This window comes from Pholis gunnellus, assembly GCF_910591455.1.
Source record: "Pholis gunnellus genome assembly, chromosome: 10".
Classification (NCBI taxonomy): domain Eukaryota; kingdom Metazoa; phylum Chordata; class Actinopteri; order Perciformes; family Pholidae; genus Pholis; species Pholis gunnellus.
In genome coordinates, this window is record NC_136537.1 from 14,354,587 (window position 1) to 14,371,806 (window position 17,220).

Here is a 17,220-nt window from a genome sequence, read left to right on the forward strand (position 1 = left end):
CACAGCGGTTTGTAAAAGGGCTGCTATATTAGGGTCGAACATGGTGGTTTTTAAGAGCCAAACACTCCCAGTGTGTGGTTTACTTCCAAGCGATCAGTGTTGGTTTTGATGATAAGATCCTCTTCCTGCTGCAGTAACACCGGCTGGATGTACTTAGAATAACCCTCAAATATCCCTTCGTGTTTATTGTCTGACATTTTCGGCAAGTCCTTTTCCACAGAGTCATTTGAGTAGATTTGTGTTGAAAAATGTCCCTGTGTTCCCAATGTGGGCCACATCAAATCACAATATCCCTAATTCCAGCTGCACCGTCTTTTCTAAGTCTTATTTTGAAGCATTCAAGGAAAACGAGAGTCTAACGCCATGCGAGCGGCTCTGTGAGGGTGGGAACAGCTGTGCTTTGAGCTAAATGCTAATGCTAGCATGCTAACATGCTCACAATGACAAAGATGACATGCTGATGTTTACCCTGTTCACCATCTATAGTGTACTGTGTTGGCATGTTAACATTTGCTGAACTGCAGTAAACTTAAAGTACAGATGAGGTTGATGTCATTAGTTTCGCGTAAATTTGGTAAAAACTATTTTTTTTTTAACGTTGACCTGATTACAGTGCTCAATGAATAGTCTGGATCATTAAATTGATCCCCGAGGCGGACATGAATATATAAACCAAATTACATGACAATCCATCCAATAGTTGAAACATTTCACTCAACATGACAAATGTAAACCTCAAGGTGGCGCTAAAAGAAGAGTCAGGTGATCAAAGTCATTAGGGTTCATCGTCTGGGAACCATGAATATACAAAATGTTTTGCCAATTCCTCGAGTAAATGTTGAGACATTTCGTAGGGAAGCTTTGGTCTGATGGTGGCGCTACAGGAAACGTCAGAGGGTCACCAAAATCTGTAAGATTCATCCACTGGGGAACATGAATGTCTGTGCAAAGTTTCATGGCAATCCATCAAATGTAGTTGTTGAGATATTATCAGTTTGGACCAAAGTCCACTGACCGTCATTGCCATACCGAGAGCCAAATATAAGTCAAGTAACTGTGTTTATGTGTGAGGTTGTGTTCACGTGATCTTGGGGTGTTCGTGTACTGGCATGTCCTAATTGTAGCGGTCAAAGTCAGATCGAGGGTGAATGTATTAACATAGATCCCTTCCTGTTGAATGATGATGACTTTCACGACGGTGTCCCCTTTCACGAAAAAAATCCATCCGACAATCCCACACTCCTCATGTGTGTCCGCATTTACAATCTGACAAATGGCGTCTCATATTTGTAGATGGCCGTGTTTCACAGTATTATTGGCCATTACAGGAATGCAAAGACTCTAATCTTTGCGATCAGAGTTGCAGTCGCATGCAGCCTGAAAGCTTCTGCATGTGTGTTGATCCTGTCTTCGATTATGTTACCAGTAATTGACCACAAACATAATGGACCCACTTAAGAAATGACAAAGTCTTCAGGCGCATGCATTTACACACACACACACTGTCATAGCATCATTACATTATCTCCCTGATGTAAGAGCCAATAATGCTGTTGGTGCTTGTGAGTGTATTGAGAAGTGGTCGTATCATATGTCGCAATAATTGCACAGTTGTCAATAACTCAGTTTATAACTTATTACCGTGCATCAAGCCTCCTATAGGAACCTGTAAGTATAGAATATGATTTATTTGATCGATGCTGTTGATGTACATGAATGAAAAAAATGGATGTTTAATGGAGAGATATTGAACATTTGTCTTTGTATTTGTATTTGAGTGGTTACATTTAAAGTTAAGACATTTTCACAAGTTTTCACAGCTACTTTCAAGAATTCATCTCAGATGAACTGATGAAACCCGTCCAGAGATAAAAGTAGAAACACATTTATCGTCATGTATTTGTAGATGATGCAGAATTTTGTTGGCCGTTACCAATTAAAAATGTGGACATATTGATGTACTTTTTTAGTTTTTACATAAATGGACAAACGTTCTTGATAAAGATCCCTTGAATTGTGTGTTGAAGATAAGACCGTCTATATGATTGTGACACATATTTCAATAATATTTAACATTTTGAATTGTTTTTAATGTTATTTAATCTTATTAGTTGACATATACAGAGCTACCAATATATTTTCCATAAGCCAAGATCGGCCAATATACAGTGAATAGGCTCAGCTGATTTATCTGTCGAGCTACAATCCGAACTTCTGGTATTTCAAAAGGTTAACTGTAGAACTACCTGATTGTAGCGCTGACTAAAATAACAGGATATTCTAAAAGCCAAGGAAGGGGGATCTTGCTTTAAGATATTTGACCATTGAGCCCAAACTGTACAATGAAAAATACCATTTCACTTTGTGGAGACATATGTTGAAAGCTAAGGCAAATCTTTTTAAATGACTATGACTGAAAAATAACAGTTTGATCTCAGATGGAAAACCTCTCGGAGTCAAACTACTATACTTGTATCTTGTTTCAGTAACAATCTTTAGGATGCTGAGTGACATCTGACCAGAGGGAACAGATGAAAAGTAACTTTTTCACAAACTGTCCCATTTATAGTAATGCCTTTGCTGTTTAATAAACCAACCAAATAAACAAGTAATGCATTGCAGAAGCCGAGCCCTTATTTTCATTTTACAGCTTTCTGCTAGACAGCATTAGATGTTGTGTAATTTATGGTTCTGTGAGTGAAGTGTTCATGATTTGGGGGTTAGATTCCCTCTGAGTCACTCACTAACACAGTAGTGTACTTCAGCTAAAAGCATCCAAGAAACGTGAAAAACCCACTGAAACGATGACAGAAATGTGTCTGGAGCAAATCAAAGTGGATCTATGGGATATCGATTAGCGTCCCTGAATAATTGTGTGTGTGCGCTTGTGCCTCTGGCTTATTGTGAGAGAAAGAGGCGTGGGAGATGGGGATTTGTGGTGAAGAAAGAAAGAGGGAGGGACAGTAGAACGCTTTCACATTTTCCTCTCGCTCATTTGAGTAAAGGAAGGGGAGGTCCAGTTTGTGTTATAAAGCAGTGAAACAAAGAGGAGAGTGAGGTCCAACCATCAAATATGCAACGAAGCAGATGAACACAGGCCGCACCAAGTGAGTGAAAGACAGGACCAGAGATTGTTTCTCTCAGTAGAATCAGGAGTGAGCTACAGTTTTACCACCTCACTTCTCTGAAGGCCACCTGTTGAGGCTGGACAGGTGTTAAACTCAGACTCAGGAGGACCCGTCCCGTCGTCCGTCGCTCTCTGACTTGCACTGACAAGCAGCCATGGGCTCCATGGTGTGGGGCTTCGTCACTGACTTCTTCACCTATGAGACCACCAAGTCTGTGGTGGTGAAGAGCTGGTCTGTGGGCATCATCAACCGGATTGTACAGCTGCTCATCATTTCATATTTTGTCGGGTCAGTGATGTGTTGTTGTTTTTTTGCATGCGTAGTAATTCATTGTGGTTTTGTATTATCTGTCCTTTTTTTCCTTTGTAAAATGATCTTGTCTTGGTATAGGCTCACCCCAATTACAAAAATCCTTTTTTTTATCTAGCCATGCAGATGTTTTTTTTGTGGCCACATTTTTTAGATTTCCTCCTTTTAACAGTTTTCCTTGCGACTACTTTCAGAATAAATAATTCCTGTGAAAATGTTTACAGTTTCCAAATGGCTAGACACCACTAGTGTTAAAATCTTTCCCTTCAAACATCCCCTCTAGGACAGTGTCAAACAGCAGAACAGCAGTAAAAGAAGTCATCAAATCTTTTACCTCAGTAAGAGTAGCAATACCACAGTGTAAAAATAATCCATTACAAGTGAAAGTGTTGTCAGCTAAATGCAGTTGAAGTATAAAAAGTAAAAAGTAAATTATTTGAGGATTATTGCTGATGCATGAACATGCATGAACAAAAAAGCAGCTTTTGATAGTTGCATCTGGTCGAGAGGGAGAAAACTTTAACTCATTTATATACATTTGGATAGTTTCCTCTCAATAGTTTAGTAATTAGTAACTAGTAATTGTAGTAAAAAGTATATTTCCTTATAAAATGTAAAAGTATAGAAATATCATAAAAGTAAAGCATAAATACCCCAACATTTTGTAGAAAAGTACAGAACCTGAGTAAATGTACTAAGTTACTTAAATGCTACAAAATCTGTGATAAAAACGGCCAATTTCTTTTTAAATTAATTGATAGTTTTCTATCTTTAACTGTGTAGTATACTGGGGTGATCAGATATACTCATGTATTCTCATTACACTCGAGAGTTAAGCATGCAATTTAAACAAATAAAAATAAAAAGTGTGATCTGTAGGGTTGTTAAACAACACTTACTCCAGAAATTATTTCAAGACTCCTTAAAGATGTTTGTTCTACATTCTGGATGAAATAAATAATCCATCCCCTACTAAAAAAAATGTTTTCACAATTTTATATTTTTATATCCAAACAAAGATGGTAGCCGGAAAATGACCGAATGGTGATTAAGCATAACAAATTAAATACATTTTTACTGAAACAAATTTTAAGGCTGAATTTGATATAGAATACTGTTAATTGTGTCCAGAAACGAGACTTCATGTTCTCCACTTCTTTAACTAACTTTAACTCTTGACCTGCTGTTCATCTTTTTTCTCCTGCAGCTGGGTCTTCATCCACGAGAAATCTTATCAGTCGAAAGACACCGGCATCGAGTCCTCTGTGATGACCAAAGTAAAAGGCTTCGGGAACCACAGCAACCAAGTGATGGACGTGGCCGACTATGTCTTCCCCCAACAGGTGTGTGACGCCCACACTGGACTGAAAGGTTTGGTGGTGGTTTGAGGTGCATGTGAAGAATCTGAGAGTTGATAATGTCATTTTTTGATATCAGTTTTATGATGAACTGTCTATCTGTCAGTGTACGGATTGATGCATGTTTCCATATGTGGCACATTTTGACCGTTGTATTTGTATTTCATAAAAATACAGAATATATTGGTGTTCTGCTGTGTTTCAGGGCGCAGGTATCTTCTGCATCATGACCAAAGTCATCATCACAGAAAATCAGTTTCAAAGCACTTGTCCAGAGGTGAGGACATATTTCAATCATTCAGTTTCACTGCATTGTAAAACGCTCGTGCAGTCAGAGCACTGCATGATGATGAAAGGAAACATCTTTTAAATCACTTCTTAAAACCTTTTCTTCAAAGTTCTTTACAAGCGTTTACCCTCATTTTTAATTTGTCCAGTTAATGTTTTAACCGTTATACTTGTTTATTTTATTCCTCTATATTTATTGTTTTGACTTCAGTCATAACTCCAATTCAACCATTTATTTCAACTTAAGATTGACATTATGTCAAACTGCAACCTTGACAGTCACCTGACTGGCAGGACAGGTGTTTCAAATCAGAGCAATTATTTAAAGTGGGTTCTGAGAATTCAAGGAACACAGTGCAACAAAAACATGGTCACATATGTTCTAGCGTACCTGCGTACTTCATCATTGTTACATTTGTTCTATTATAATGTTTAACAATCATTTTGTGAAAGGGGGGAATCTAAATAAGGGTTGAGTGTATGATATCACGCTTTAAGTTTCTATTGTGTGTGTGTCTCAGGTGGCAAGAGGGTTTGATTGTACCACAGATGACGACTGCGAGAAGCATTTAGGAAGCATCCTTACCAACGGTGAGTCTAAACTTTCATGTCCTTATCAAGGATTTTAAAGGGTACCTTAGCTATTTTTTAAACCTATTTCCCCATTTTTTTGTGTCTAAGTGAATAATGAGAACAATTATTTTTGTAGTTGGTCCAGTATTGCGCGAGAACGTTGCAGCCGGCAGCCGCTAACCAGAGAGGCAAACTATTTTCAAGTACACTCAAAATCCTGCTCTTCCAAACACAAAAACAATGCAGAGGCTCAATCAGTTAAACATGCAATAAATCCCAGAATACCCTTAGAATTTCTCAAGATTTTGATCTGGCTGACAGACCTCCTTTAAAGTGTATATGTGTAGCGATTGTCGTAGTATAATAGCATGTTTGAAATTATTCTGCTGATGTGGGATTTTGTTTATAGAAGAATGAGACAATCCCAGAGAATTCTTTTGTAATTTTAAAATCCTACACATTAAACATAAGGCCAGGTGTTTACGCAGCCTTTTGGTTTTGTTCAGTTTAATGTTCGGCCTACTTTTTTTTACACTTGATCAATTTTTGGCCACATTTTCAAACCTAAGATTGTCTGCTAAATCTTAAGGATTATTGTTAATTCTGATGACCAACACAAGTTAGTTTGGCCAAACTGTGATGGTGAAGGTTGGGTCAAGTAAAAAAGTGACATAAAAGCAGGAAACAAAGGAAGTAAGTAGTACACTCTGCAAGGGATGCACAAAAGACTCATAACTCTTATGGCTGCCTCTGTATTAACCAATAAACCAGATCGTCTCTCTTCAACTGACATTCCTTCTTTCTGTCTCACCTACCAGGGAAGATAACAGGTGTTTGCCTTAACTTTACCTCCTCCAATGTCACTAAGGGTCATTGCCAGATTCAAGGATGGTGTCCAGCCGAGGATGACAAAGTTAAGATGTAAGATATATATATATATATATATATATAAACACACACACACAGACACACACACACACAGATATGTTTGTGCACAAGACAACACGTCCTCGTTGAAAGACTTGATTGTCATCCTCACACGTCCTTCTCTGTCAACATCCTGCCAGCCATCCGATGTTGGATGTGAAAGACTTCACCATCTTCATCAAAAACAGTGTTCGCTTTCCAATGTTCAATGTCACCAGGTCGGTCACACACAGACACACACATTCTCAAATTCAAGCAACTGAAACAACTGTGTAGAAAATATGTAATAATCACACATAACCTGGTACATGCTCTTTTAAGATCATTTCTTATCATAAACATGAAATATTTTTCTCTCAGAGGGAACTTTCTCTCCTCAATGACGAAAGAAGAAATCAGGTCATGTCATTACCATCCGGAGACGAACCCCTACTGCCCCATCTTTCGTGTGAGCGACGTGCTGAACTACACTGAGCAGAACCTTTTTCACCTGACAAACAAGGTCCGTTCTCTATCGCCTCCTTCCTTCTTACTTTTTCTCAACATTTCTATAACTCTTCATCCTCAAGGCTAAAATGTTGCAACTGTGCTAGAAACTACACACAGAGACACAGTTTTGTTTCATTCCCAGGGCAACAAATACCGATGCTTTGTCACGTCTGATACCAACGCACAGGGCACCTTTTAGCATCTATATGAGATGAACCGGGCTTTTAAGTAACTTCAATGTAAACCTATGAGCTTCATTATTAGACACTCAGAGAAAATGCTCCTCCGGGAGTGTGATGACTTAGTATAAAGGACGCTTTTCTTAAACCCAAGTAGACTTAAGTAAATTGTTTTAAACCTAAACAAGTGTTTTTGTTTGAATTCACAGTGTTAACCACATGTTTACTGTGACCGCTTGCTGGGCTACCCAGTGGTCATAAAGGAAAAACTAAATTTTATTAAATTGTCACAAGAGTTTCATTCCATCATACACATGAGAACATAAACAAAGAGCCCTCCCTCACCATCACCTGAACTCATGGGCTGGCAATACCAGTGTTTAAAATGGCAAAAAATGTCGGCAAATTCAACTAATTCCGATGGAATCACTGCAAGTAGTCGTTGCAAATTTGTGCCGCGCAAGTCGTCTTGACAGTGATGATCTTTGAAGGGACAGAGAATAGCTTATTAGTTGTGTTGCACCATTTACTTTTGTTAAAGCTCCTTTTGTTGGAGTATACAATGCTCTACAAAAGAGCTGTCAGTTATGAGACAGTATTCAATTGTACAAATACATCTTGTCCCTTTGGCGACGGAGCTAAGCTAACAAGCTAATGTGTTTGCTAGCCGTCTGTTGGTTTGTTAGCTTAGAGAGCTTTATTTTCCCTCTTCAGTGTCTTTTTAATGAACAAAACGGTGTGGCTACAATGGTGCACAAAATGACAAGGAGTAAACAGAACAGTAGTGAGATAATTGAGAGAATCTCTGAGGCAGTAACCGATGCTCCGCCCGGCGGCTGACGGATTAACAGTTAGCTCGCCATCGTCATCAGTTTACGAAGTAGCCATTCGATTATTCACTATTTCACAGAGCTTCTAGAAAGAAATAGTTTGCAAAGACACACTAATTGTTTTCACTATGCTTCTTTCTGGTGTGACATAACCCTAATTATTACGAACCAGCGGTTGAGCAAATAAAAAACAGGCTAAATTCTGAACATTAGAGGTTACTCTATTACTTAGAGCCTCAATGTGCGTCTGTCTTTTCCTCATCCTTCTCTTTCAGGGTGGAGAAATAGGAATAAATATTGAGTGGAAATGTAACTTGGACATGGACATTGACTATTGTCGACCCAAGTACTCATTCACGCGACTGGACGCGCCCTTTGCCAAGAATGCCATCTCCAGTGGCTACAACTTCAGGTAGTGAGGCTGATTTTTCCTCTTCATGTCGAATCTCTTTGTTCCTTTTCATTCCTTTGGTCACTTTTTTTTCCCCTTCTCTTTGAATACAGGTTTGCCAAATATTACAAGACACAGAATGGGACTGAATTTCGGACACTTCACAAAGCATATGCCATCCGCTTTGATGTTATGGTCACTGGCAATGTGAGTTGTGTTGCATTGTCACGCGTCCGGGGTCGCAGAGGTACTAGTAACCGGATTGTTCAGGTCCTATGCCCTGACCATTGGTTAATGCCGAACCTTAACCAATCGTCTCTGCCTCAACCAGCTTTGCAGGGCGGGTCGTGGCATGAAGAGCAGTAGGATTCATAATAACGCTGTATTTTTTGAATTTTATGTTAGGAATAAATCAAAATGTAACATGCTATTAGTGAGCTTTAGAGGCGAACTGTCCCCCCGTTTCCAGTCAGGCTGAGCTAAACTAAGCGGTTGCTATAAATGTGAGTGTTCTTGATCTTCTCATCTAACTCTCAACAGGACAGCAAAAAAATATAATATTTCTCAAATTGTCAAACTATTCCTTTAACATCTCCATTCATGACTGTAAAGTACATCAAAATCATCATCTTTAAATCATTTTTCAACGACCAAGTTGTGCGGAACACTGTTTTAAAAACTGAAATACAGGTATCATTTAATTAAAATGCATTAAATATTATAGAGTGTTATATTCTGGAGAGAGCACATCTGTTTGGGGGCTGTTTGCACATTACGTCATCTAAACTGACTCCATCTCTTCCAGGCAGGAAAGTTTGACACAGTCCCAACACTGATCAACGTGGTAGCTGCCTTCACCTCTGTTGGACTGGTAGGAAAATCTGACCAGGCTAAGGACTGTATTGATTTTGTTGCTGTAAGCTTTGATAACACTTTTTTTTTATCTGTCGGCAGGGTACGGTTCTCTGTGACATTATCCTACTAAACTTCTTGAAAGGGGCAGACCAGTACAAAGCCAAGAAGTTTGAAGAGGTAATTAATGTTTTTATACATTTGCATGTTTTTTGACTATGAATATGTATAGACACTAACGGCAGAGTGAGCTTCACCAAAGCATTGAGTCCAGGTGAGCTTTCCTGTCGGAGCTTCATCACAGACCTTTTTCTTTTTTTTTTTTCTCATCCAGGTGTCGGACGCTCAGATAGAAGCGTCCCTTAGGAGCCCAGGCAGCCAGCTGTCACTCAAACAAGGTATCAAGAGCTCCTATGACTCTGGAGCCATTTCCCTCGCTGCCTCTGAGCAACCCATCTGACTGGCAACAACAATCTGAAGAAATGGACTTTCCTCTCTCTTTCTCTTTCCCTTACTGCCTGATTAAACGAGATTTGTTATGCCTTTTGTGGTTCTCGGGATCTTGCAGTCAGCTTTAGTTTGGCAAGCTTGTGGAATTGGATGAAAGAGTTGCTGCGATCTTAGCAGTTTCGCAACAAGAAGTGGGAGTCAGAAGATTTTAAGATGAAACTCAAAGAATGGCCTACTCTTCACCATTCAGATAAAGCTTAGTTAAAAGTACAGCAATTTAATTTGGAGGGCAATATACAGTAGTAAACATGTTATTTTATTGTCAGCAGTTTCATAGTACAGCTACAGTAAACTGCAACCTCATGTTTGTCAGCCAAACATATTAAAGCTGAACAAATCCCCTTCTCGTTTTCTATTAGCTTTGCTCCAACGAGCAACATGTTCAATATATATTAAAAAAACAAAAAGTGCTGAGAATAAAGTATTTGCTTAACATTTTTGGAGAATTTCTCTTTTGTGTCATGTTCACACACTCACCACCCTTCTTTTCTGTCCTGCACAAATAAAAGCACTAAAAAGTCTTCAAATGGTGTAAAGACATGGTAAATAATGAGGTGTGTGTGTGTGTGTGTGTGTGTGGTTTGAGGTTTACAAGTGGGCCATTATTAGTCCACTTCTTGGCGATGACATGCAGTAGATGTTACTGTACTGGCAAATCTTTCTCCTGTTTTTTCAATCCAAAATGACGTTATGATTCTCTGTTCCTCTATTTATTTCTCTGGTTTATGTGATCGTCAGTATTTCTTGCTCTTTGTGTCACATAATGTACTTTTGAGTAACTCCACACACACACACACACACACACGCACTATAAACGATGACCAGGGCACTAATAGATCAGCTAAAGAGCCTCTTAATGGCTCTGACAGTGATTTACGGGACAAGATAGCTGTGAGGTGAGGCCGCAGAGGAATGGATAGCAGTTAGCCACAAAGTTTAATGTACTAATTTAATCACACAAATCAATATAATACATGTAATGGAAATGACAGAATATGATACACATCACTATAAAGTACTCTATGAATGTTTCCTCTGGTCAATTTTTCAAGCAAAGCTGCAGCTCGTCTGTGCTCAGAGTGAACAAATAGTCTTCAGACTATTATAACGGCACTGGAAGGCCAAGAAGAATAGATAAATGTGGCTGGAGGATGTTTTCTTTTTGAATATGTCCTTTTCATGTTGAGGGGACAATGTAGACAAACACACACAGTTCCCAGCACCCATTTCCAGGATAACAATCCGTAGATATGAGCTACAGCTTAGCACAAAGACTGAGGCTGAGGGTTTACAGGGTTTATGTAGACTAGCAGCCAGCAGAGATCCGGGTTAAACGTACAATCTCATACAATCATAAGAGTGGTATCAATATTCTCATCTGGCTCACACAAAGAAAGCAAACAAACATCTCCCAAATATCAAACTATTTCTTTAATATTTGTCTTGTAGCTCCACTGTCTCCCATGTTGCAACACTCAAATGGAAGCATCACTGTCGCTACAGTGTAAAAACGTAAACAGAGGCTGATAATATTGTCAGGGTGTACTATCCTATAAGTGATGACTGCGAGGAAATGGCTTCAAAATAAGATTTCAGCACTTCAAGAGCTGAGCAGAGAGCAGCAGACGACCAGAAACCACCAATAGTCTGCAGCCACTGCTTCAGCTCAAATGATTTTTCCTCTGGGGTTAATTTCCCAGGATGGCCGGACAGGGAGCCATTACCGAGAGACAGTCTGCTGCTGGCCAGTGTGACATTGAAGGAGGGGGAGGAGGAGCACAGCATTTCTGATAAAAGCTTTGCGGAAGAACATTTACTCCAGTAAACAAATCGACTAAACATTTATTATGATTATATTATCCATATTGAGATGATGTAATACATAATCCAGTCGAGATAGGGCAGACAGAAAGAAGAGCATGGATAAAACACAGCTGAGGGGAAACAATTCTGGCTCTAGTTGCAAAGGTTTGAAATACTCTCAACACTTGAGCAATTATCATTTTGAGCGGTGGTGATCTGGAGACGGATGAGGAGCATTAAGATACGTTAAGTGTCCAGAAAGAACCAAAACAAGTTGCAGTCTCTATCTGTGCTTCCTCCCTGTGTTCCTCTTCAGAGCCCGTATCCAGGCAGGGAGAGCAGGCCGGCGTGCTGCTGCTGCTGCTGCCACCTCCTCTATCGCTGCCTGCTCCTCCTCACACTCCTGCTCTGCCACAGAGTCCTCCTCTTCTTCCGAATCCTCCTCCGAGTCTGTAGCATACGACTCTAGCTCTGGGGGCGCTATTGCAACCACCTCCTCTGAAAAACGAACCCGCCGGTTCTCCTCAACTCGCCTCTGATGAAAGGAATGAGAGAAAGGGAAAGATGAACAGAACGTGGCAAAGAGAGAAGTAGTTGATAAAATGTCATGTTTACTTTTATCATTCTAAAGTCACATACTGTATTTGGTCTATGTAATATTGATCACATTATATTTCTGAACCTAAAAAGTCTTTTTCATCTTATTCAGCTGAGCATAAACTGCCAAAACGTAAATTCCACATATGTGAAGTTTCTCATTTAGAAAAAGAATAATTAATTAGTAGTTACATGGGATTAAATTAAGCATTTATATCAGTGACATTCATAATTTTCCTTAGTACATAGAAATGATTACAAAATGATTCAGAAACTATACTGATTGCAAAGTATTGCAAATAATTACAAAATAGACAATTTAATCTAAGAATACATGACATCGTGCAGAAAAAAACTATCAAAATGTCTATAGCCTCATCTGTTTGTCCATGAGTTTCCCTTTTCCATTGTGTATTAAAAAAAAGCTGTATACTTTTAAAATAATCTCAATTTTCAAACAAAACCTTTGAGATCTACAGTTCCTCAACTTCATCTAGCTGCAACATGTGATCGAGAATTCCATTGTGCAATAAGTACTTTTCGACTGTGACTTCTCTTTAGTGCTTTATTCAATGTTTGACAAGACAATATGGGATGTCTGCTGTAGCTTCCTACAAAGGAAGTAACCGAATGGGAGTGCAGAACTCAGAGGTAGTAAACCATTAGGATCAGTCGTAAAATGTTTAGTGCAGCAACTGTCTAGTTGCATGTTTAGGTTAGAAGCAGATGTCTTAGTGGGGACACACCTTCCCCTGTGGAACAACCCTTTATAAGATTGTACTGAGACTGCACACAGGGCTCTCTCCATCCCATAGACAGGCACACTGTGTGATGATTGAGCCTTCTCTGCGTAGAGAATAAATACTTCCTTTTCTCAATGTTCCTTATTTCAGTATTCAGTATTATAGGACTCACTCTGTACTATTAAATAGTTTTTTCCACCACAAACATATGACATCTTCCATACTACAGTACAGTACTAGTATACTAATCTGTAGTATACTGTGTTTTTGTCGTTAGAATACAAGAAAACAACATGCTTTACTTTTATACACACACTGCACACCCAAACCTGCTTAGAATTAGCATATCAAATGTATCTTTACATGTTATACCACCAGGAGGCAGTGTGGACAAAACTTCACTTTTTGTCAACTTACCCTTTTCGTCACAGTTTCCATTGAGGACTGTGATTCCTGGGATATGGAGTGTTTGAGGACACCCCGGGGTGCAGGAGCAAAAGGGGTGAAAGGAGAGAGAGATGGAGGAGGAGAGTTGAGGATGTATAAAGGCATGACGTTAATACGCGGTGGCTCTCCTCTCTCCTCCATCACGTGGTTGCTTGTTAGGCTCATTGGAGACATGAACCCCTCTGTGAGACGAGAGACAAGAGAAATGAGTTTTCAGCTACAACTGTGACATAACCTTTGCAAACTCTCTTGCCTGAAACATGTGATTAGGCAGAGTATTAAGTGGTTCTGACCTCTGTCTGCCTCTTCTCCATCACTTATTCTCTCCATGTGAAGTGTCTCGTCTCTATGATGCTGTCTCTTCCTGTTGAGGTAGACTCTGCTCTTCAGCGCTGAGTTTTCCAGAATAGCTTTAGTCTGCAAAAAAAATAACATGGTGACCAACTCATGAGTGAAAATACAATTCATTAGAATTTAGGAAATCTGCTTATGGGTGTCTTCATTTTGGTTATATTTTTAGAGGAACATATTTTTAATGAAATCTGTTGAAATAGTATATTATGTATTACAATTTAGATCTAACCTCTACAAACGAAGGAGGTCTACGGGTGTGCCCATGCTCCATTGGTTCTGATGGATCGGCCTTGCTGTGAACGTCGCGTACTGCAGCTTGTTTTCCTTCTGAAACGTCCATGCTGACAGGTTGGAAAGCATCAGGCGATATTTGTGCCCTGCTGAAATCTAAATCCGGGGATGCCTCAGTTCCCTTGAAGCCCCACTGGTTGTTCACACCTCCTTGTTGGTTCAAAATCAGAGATGATTGACCACTATCATGAGGATTTGGTGGGAATTTGAGTGCTGAAGGTCTCTGATTGGCCGAGGCGGCTGATTGGTTGGGGTTTAGGAACCTGGCCCACTCTTGACCCGTGACGATCTCCTCCAGCAAGCTGAAGGAGCCCAGGCCAAACTGAAAGTCGCTGGTTGATCTGGAACAAGAGAAGAGATTTTGTAAAGTCTATAATAAACGCATCATTTAGCCTCTGTGTTGTACTAGGGGACATGTTTCTTCATTATGATGAACATGGACACTGTAGTTTGCTTTGAGTCAGTCCCACATACACCGAGCTGCTGCTGTAAATACTCACTAGTGCACCGTGTGTGTATTAATCCACGGCTGAAAATAGTCCCCAACAAATGTTCTATTTAGTCCCGTTTGAGTAAACTACGATGCTGTTTGAGGAAACGACTGAGCGTCTTTAAAAAATGAAATTATACATTTGTGACAAACTTTTAAAGATTGAAAGAGAAATAGAGTCTTCAGTCTGAACAAATAGGCTTGGTGCCGATTACAGACAGGGTTGGAAAAAACATATTGAAAGACCGACGGAGGTTGTTTTTTTTATCTTTTAATGGGATTCTTTGACTTCCTTCATCATCAAGAATCATCTTTAAGGGTGATTCGCTCTGTGTGTATGTAAGCATGTATCTGCTTCATGCTGTTTCCCTTTATGGTATGATGTGCAGTTGTGAAAATTCCATGACACTTATTGCACCATGAAAGTGTGACTAAAGAGGGCTGATGACAGACGCTGTCAGGGACAGGGGTGTGTTTAACACATCACAAAAATCAGCCCAAACTAATATTACAGCTATGTTTGGAAACGTCTTTAAAATACCTAACATATCTTACTGACGTCGCTAAGGCTGAGAGATAAATCAACAAAACCTGACTTTGAGAACTTTTAGCCTGTGTCTGCTGACTTCAGGACTGGTTTAAGTGTCTTCTTTTACATTTTCAAGGACAATTTGTTGGTAGATTACCTCAAAAATACTTCATTAGTGCCGTCTTCTGTGTGTGTAGGAGGAGCGTTACTGGGATCACTGCTGTCGAGTGAATGAAGGGTCCTTTCTTCCACCTTATTCGATGTGTTGATGACATTTTCTGCTGTCAACAGCTGGTTTTGAGGTGAAATCTGTGAAATAAAAAAGTTGCAGTTTCACTCTTCAGTTCATATTTTATTAATTTTGACTAAGTAAAATCAAAATCTACTACTCACTTCAGGTCCTTGCTCACTCTTCTGGTCTACTGTTCCTCCTTTTTTCCCTTTCTTGCCAAAACTCCCCGGCCTGTCCCTCCATCTCTCTTTGATCTTCTGAGTCCATCTCCTCGTTTTATTCTCAGACGATAGCTGTTTTCGTCTTGAGCCGCTGTCTGTCGCAACAATCTGCATGTCCTTATTTTTGACCAAAGCTCCAAATCCTCCGTTTCCCATATGCAATGCTTCATTCTCTTGAATTTGAGTGGCAAGGTTTGCATCTTTGGGCTTTATGGCCCACATGTAGACTTTGGGTGTAAAACTCTGGTCCTGATTCTGTCCCGTGCTGGCGACACCATCATTATTGCTAGGGATGTGCCTTGTCATTGCAGAACCGCCAGAACTCCCCCTCGCCCCATCAGTCCTCTCAAAGGAAGTGATATCGGCATCCTTAAGTGATTCAGCAGGAAACAGCTGCCCTGTTCCTGTTGGGGTGATACCAGGCTGAGTCGCCTGTCCCAACACCCTTTCCTCACCCGTGTCAGCGTCAATGTTGTCTTTCTGGGAGGGGGAGGAAATAAGACCCCTGTCCACTTCACAGCTATGGCCTGGTGGTTGTATTTCCCCACGTCTGAGGCCAAAGTTACTTTCCGCAGCAGAGATCCCAAACAGTTTTGATGGGATACCATTTCTACCGAGCTCAAAGCCATTTACAGGACTGCTGTTTACTTTCTGGAGGTTGGAGGCTCCTCTTTCTCCATCTTGCCCCCAAGCAGCTGTGGTGGGCACAGGTGTGTGCAGGTATGCCTGGGCTTCTTTTCCCGGCTGGAGCTTCAGTCTCTGCAGCATGGACTGCAGCATGGCCTGATTGTCTTTTGGATCATGTGACTGAGACATCAAGGAACAGAACTGCCGTGTATCAAATCCAGGATTCACAGAAAAGCAAGTCAACAATGACTGTAAACACAACGATATAGTCCGCTAACCAGTGATGGATTCACGTCAGCCCTTAACACTCCTGTGATGGTGGTTTCCCTTTGTTTTCATATTCCAATCGTTTTCCATTATCTTCTTAAGAGTTTCTCAACGTAAATATAACATGTCCAGGTCCATCTCCTACGGTTTCAATTCCTCAGCTAGAATAGTCATTCTTCTCATGGATGTTTCACTTTCATACTGCCTCCAATCCTCCATAGTCCACAAAAGTTTCAGCAGCAGTCTGTCTCTTTTTGTGTTGTTTTGGCGCAAAGCTTAACCAAACACAAAACTATCCCCGACTTTAGTCCTCTCGTGTAATTTCTCTTTCACCAAACGTCCGTGGCTTCAGAGCACAAATGTTGTTTTAGACACACCTCTTCAGCAACAGCCATTTATATCAATGGTGATGGGAGGAGAGACGGTGCTTGGCAGCGTTCCTCAGACTCTAAAGCAGGCCAGCGAGAAAGACCAGTGAGGTGAGATAATTTTGCACTGACAGTGACACACACACTCTCGCTCGCTCTCTCTCTCTCTCTCTCTCTCTCTCTCTCTCTCTCTCTCTCTCTCTCTCTCTCTCTCTCTCTCTCTCTCTCTCTCTCTCTATTTGCCCTTCCTTCCCATTTCTCTCCCTGGCTCCCTCAAACATGTGCACACACCCTCTTTCTTCCTACCATGACCCTTGAGTTGAAATTACAGGGCATTTTTAGTGAGGCGCTGTTATTTGTGTCTTCAGAATAAAAGAAATAAGAAAATGCCCCCATGACCTTTTCAATAACCCCTTT

At 40.2% G+C, this 17,220-nt stretch overlaps 2 protein-coding genes across 2 annotated transcripts; one reads left to right on the forward strand and one right to left on the reverse strand.

Annotated features, from left to right (window-relative positions):
• Positions 1–3,282: 3,282 nt before the first annotated feature.
• p2rx3a (purinergic receptor P2X, ligand-gated ion channel, 3a) lies at positions 3,283–9,784 on the forward strand (the record flags this gene model as incomplete). Its single annotated transcript, XM_079167528.1, has 12 exons — positions 3,283–3,416; positions 4,645–4,780; positions 5,001–5,072; positions 5,605–5,674; positions 6,475–6,577; positions 6,724–6,801; positions 6,944–7,085; positions 8,357–8,493; positions 8,586–8,679; positions 9,278–9,343; positions 9,427–9,504; positions 9,659–9,784. The coding sequence occupies 12 exons, from the start codon at positions 3,283–3,285 to the stop codon at positions 9,782–9,784; spliced, it is 1,236 nt and encodes a 411-aa protein (XP_079023654.1).
• Positions 9,785–10,819: 1,035 nt separating this feature from the next.
• Positions 10,820–16,783, reverse strand: LOC306701716 (uncharacterized protein). Its single transcript, XM_079167105.1, has 6 exons — positions 15,482–16,783; positions 15,246–15,397; positions 14,008–14,410; positions 13,718–13,841; positions 13,395–13,606; positions 10,820–12,172 (listed from the first exon to the last, which is right to left on the reverse strand). The coding sequence occupies exons 1-6, from the start codon at positions 16,355–16,357 to the stop codon at positions 11,921–11,923; spliced, it is 2,019 nt and encodes a 672-aa protein (XP_079023231.1). The 5' UTR covers positions 16,358–16,783; the 3' UTR covers positions 10,820–11,920.
• Positions 16,784–17,220: the final 437 nt, after the last annotated feature.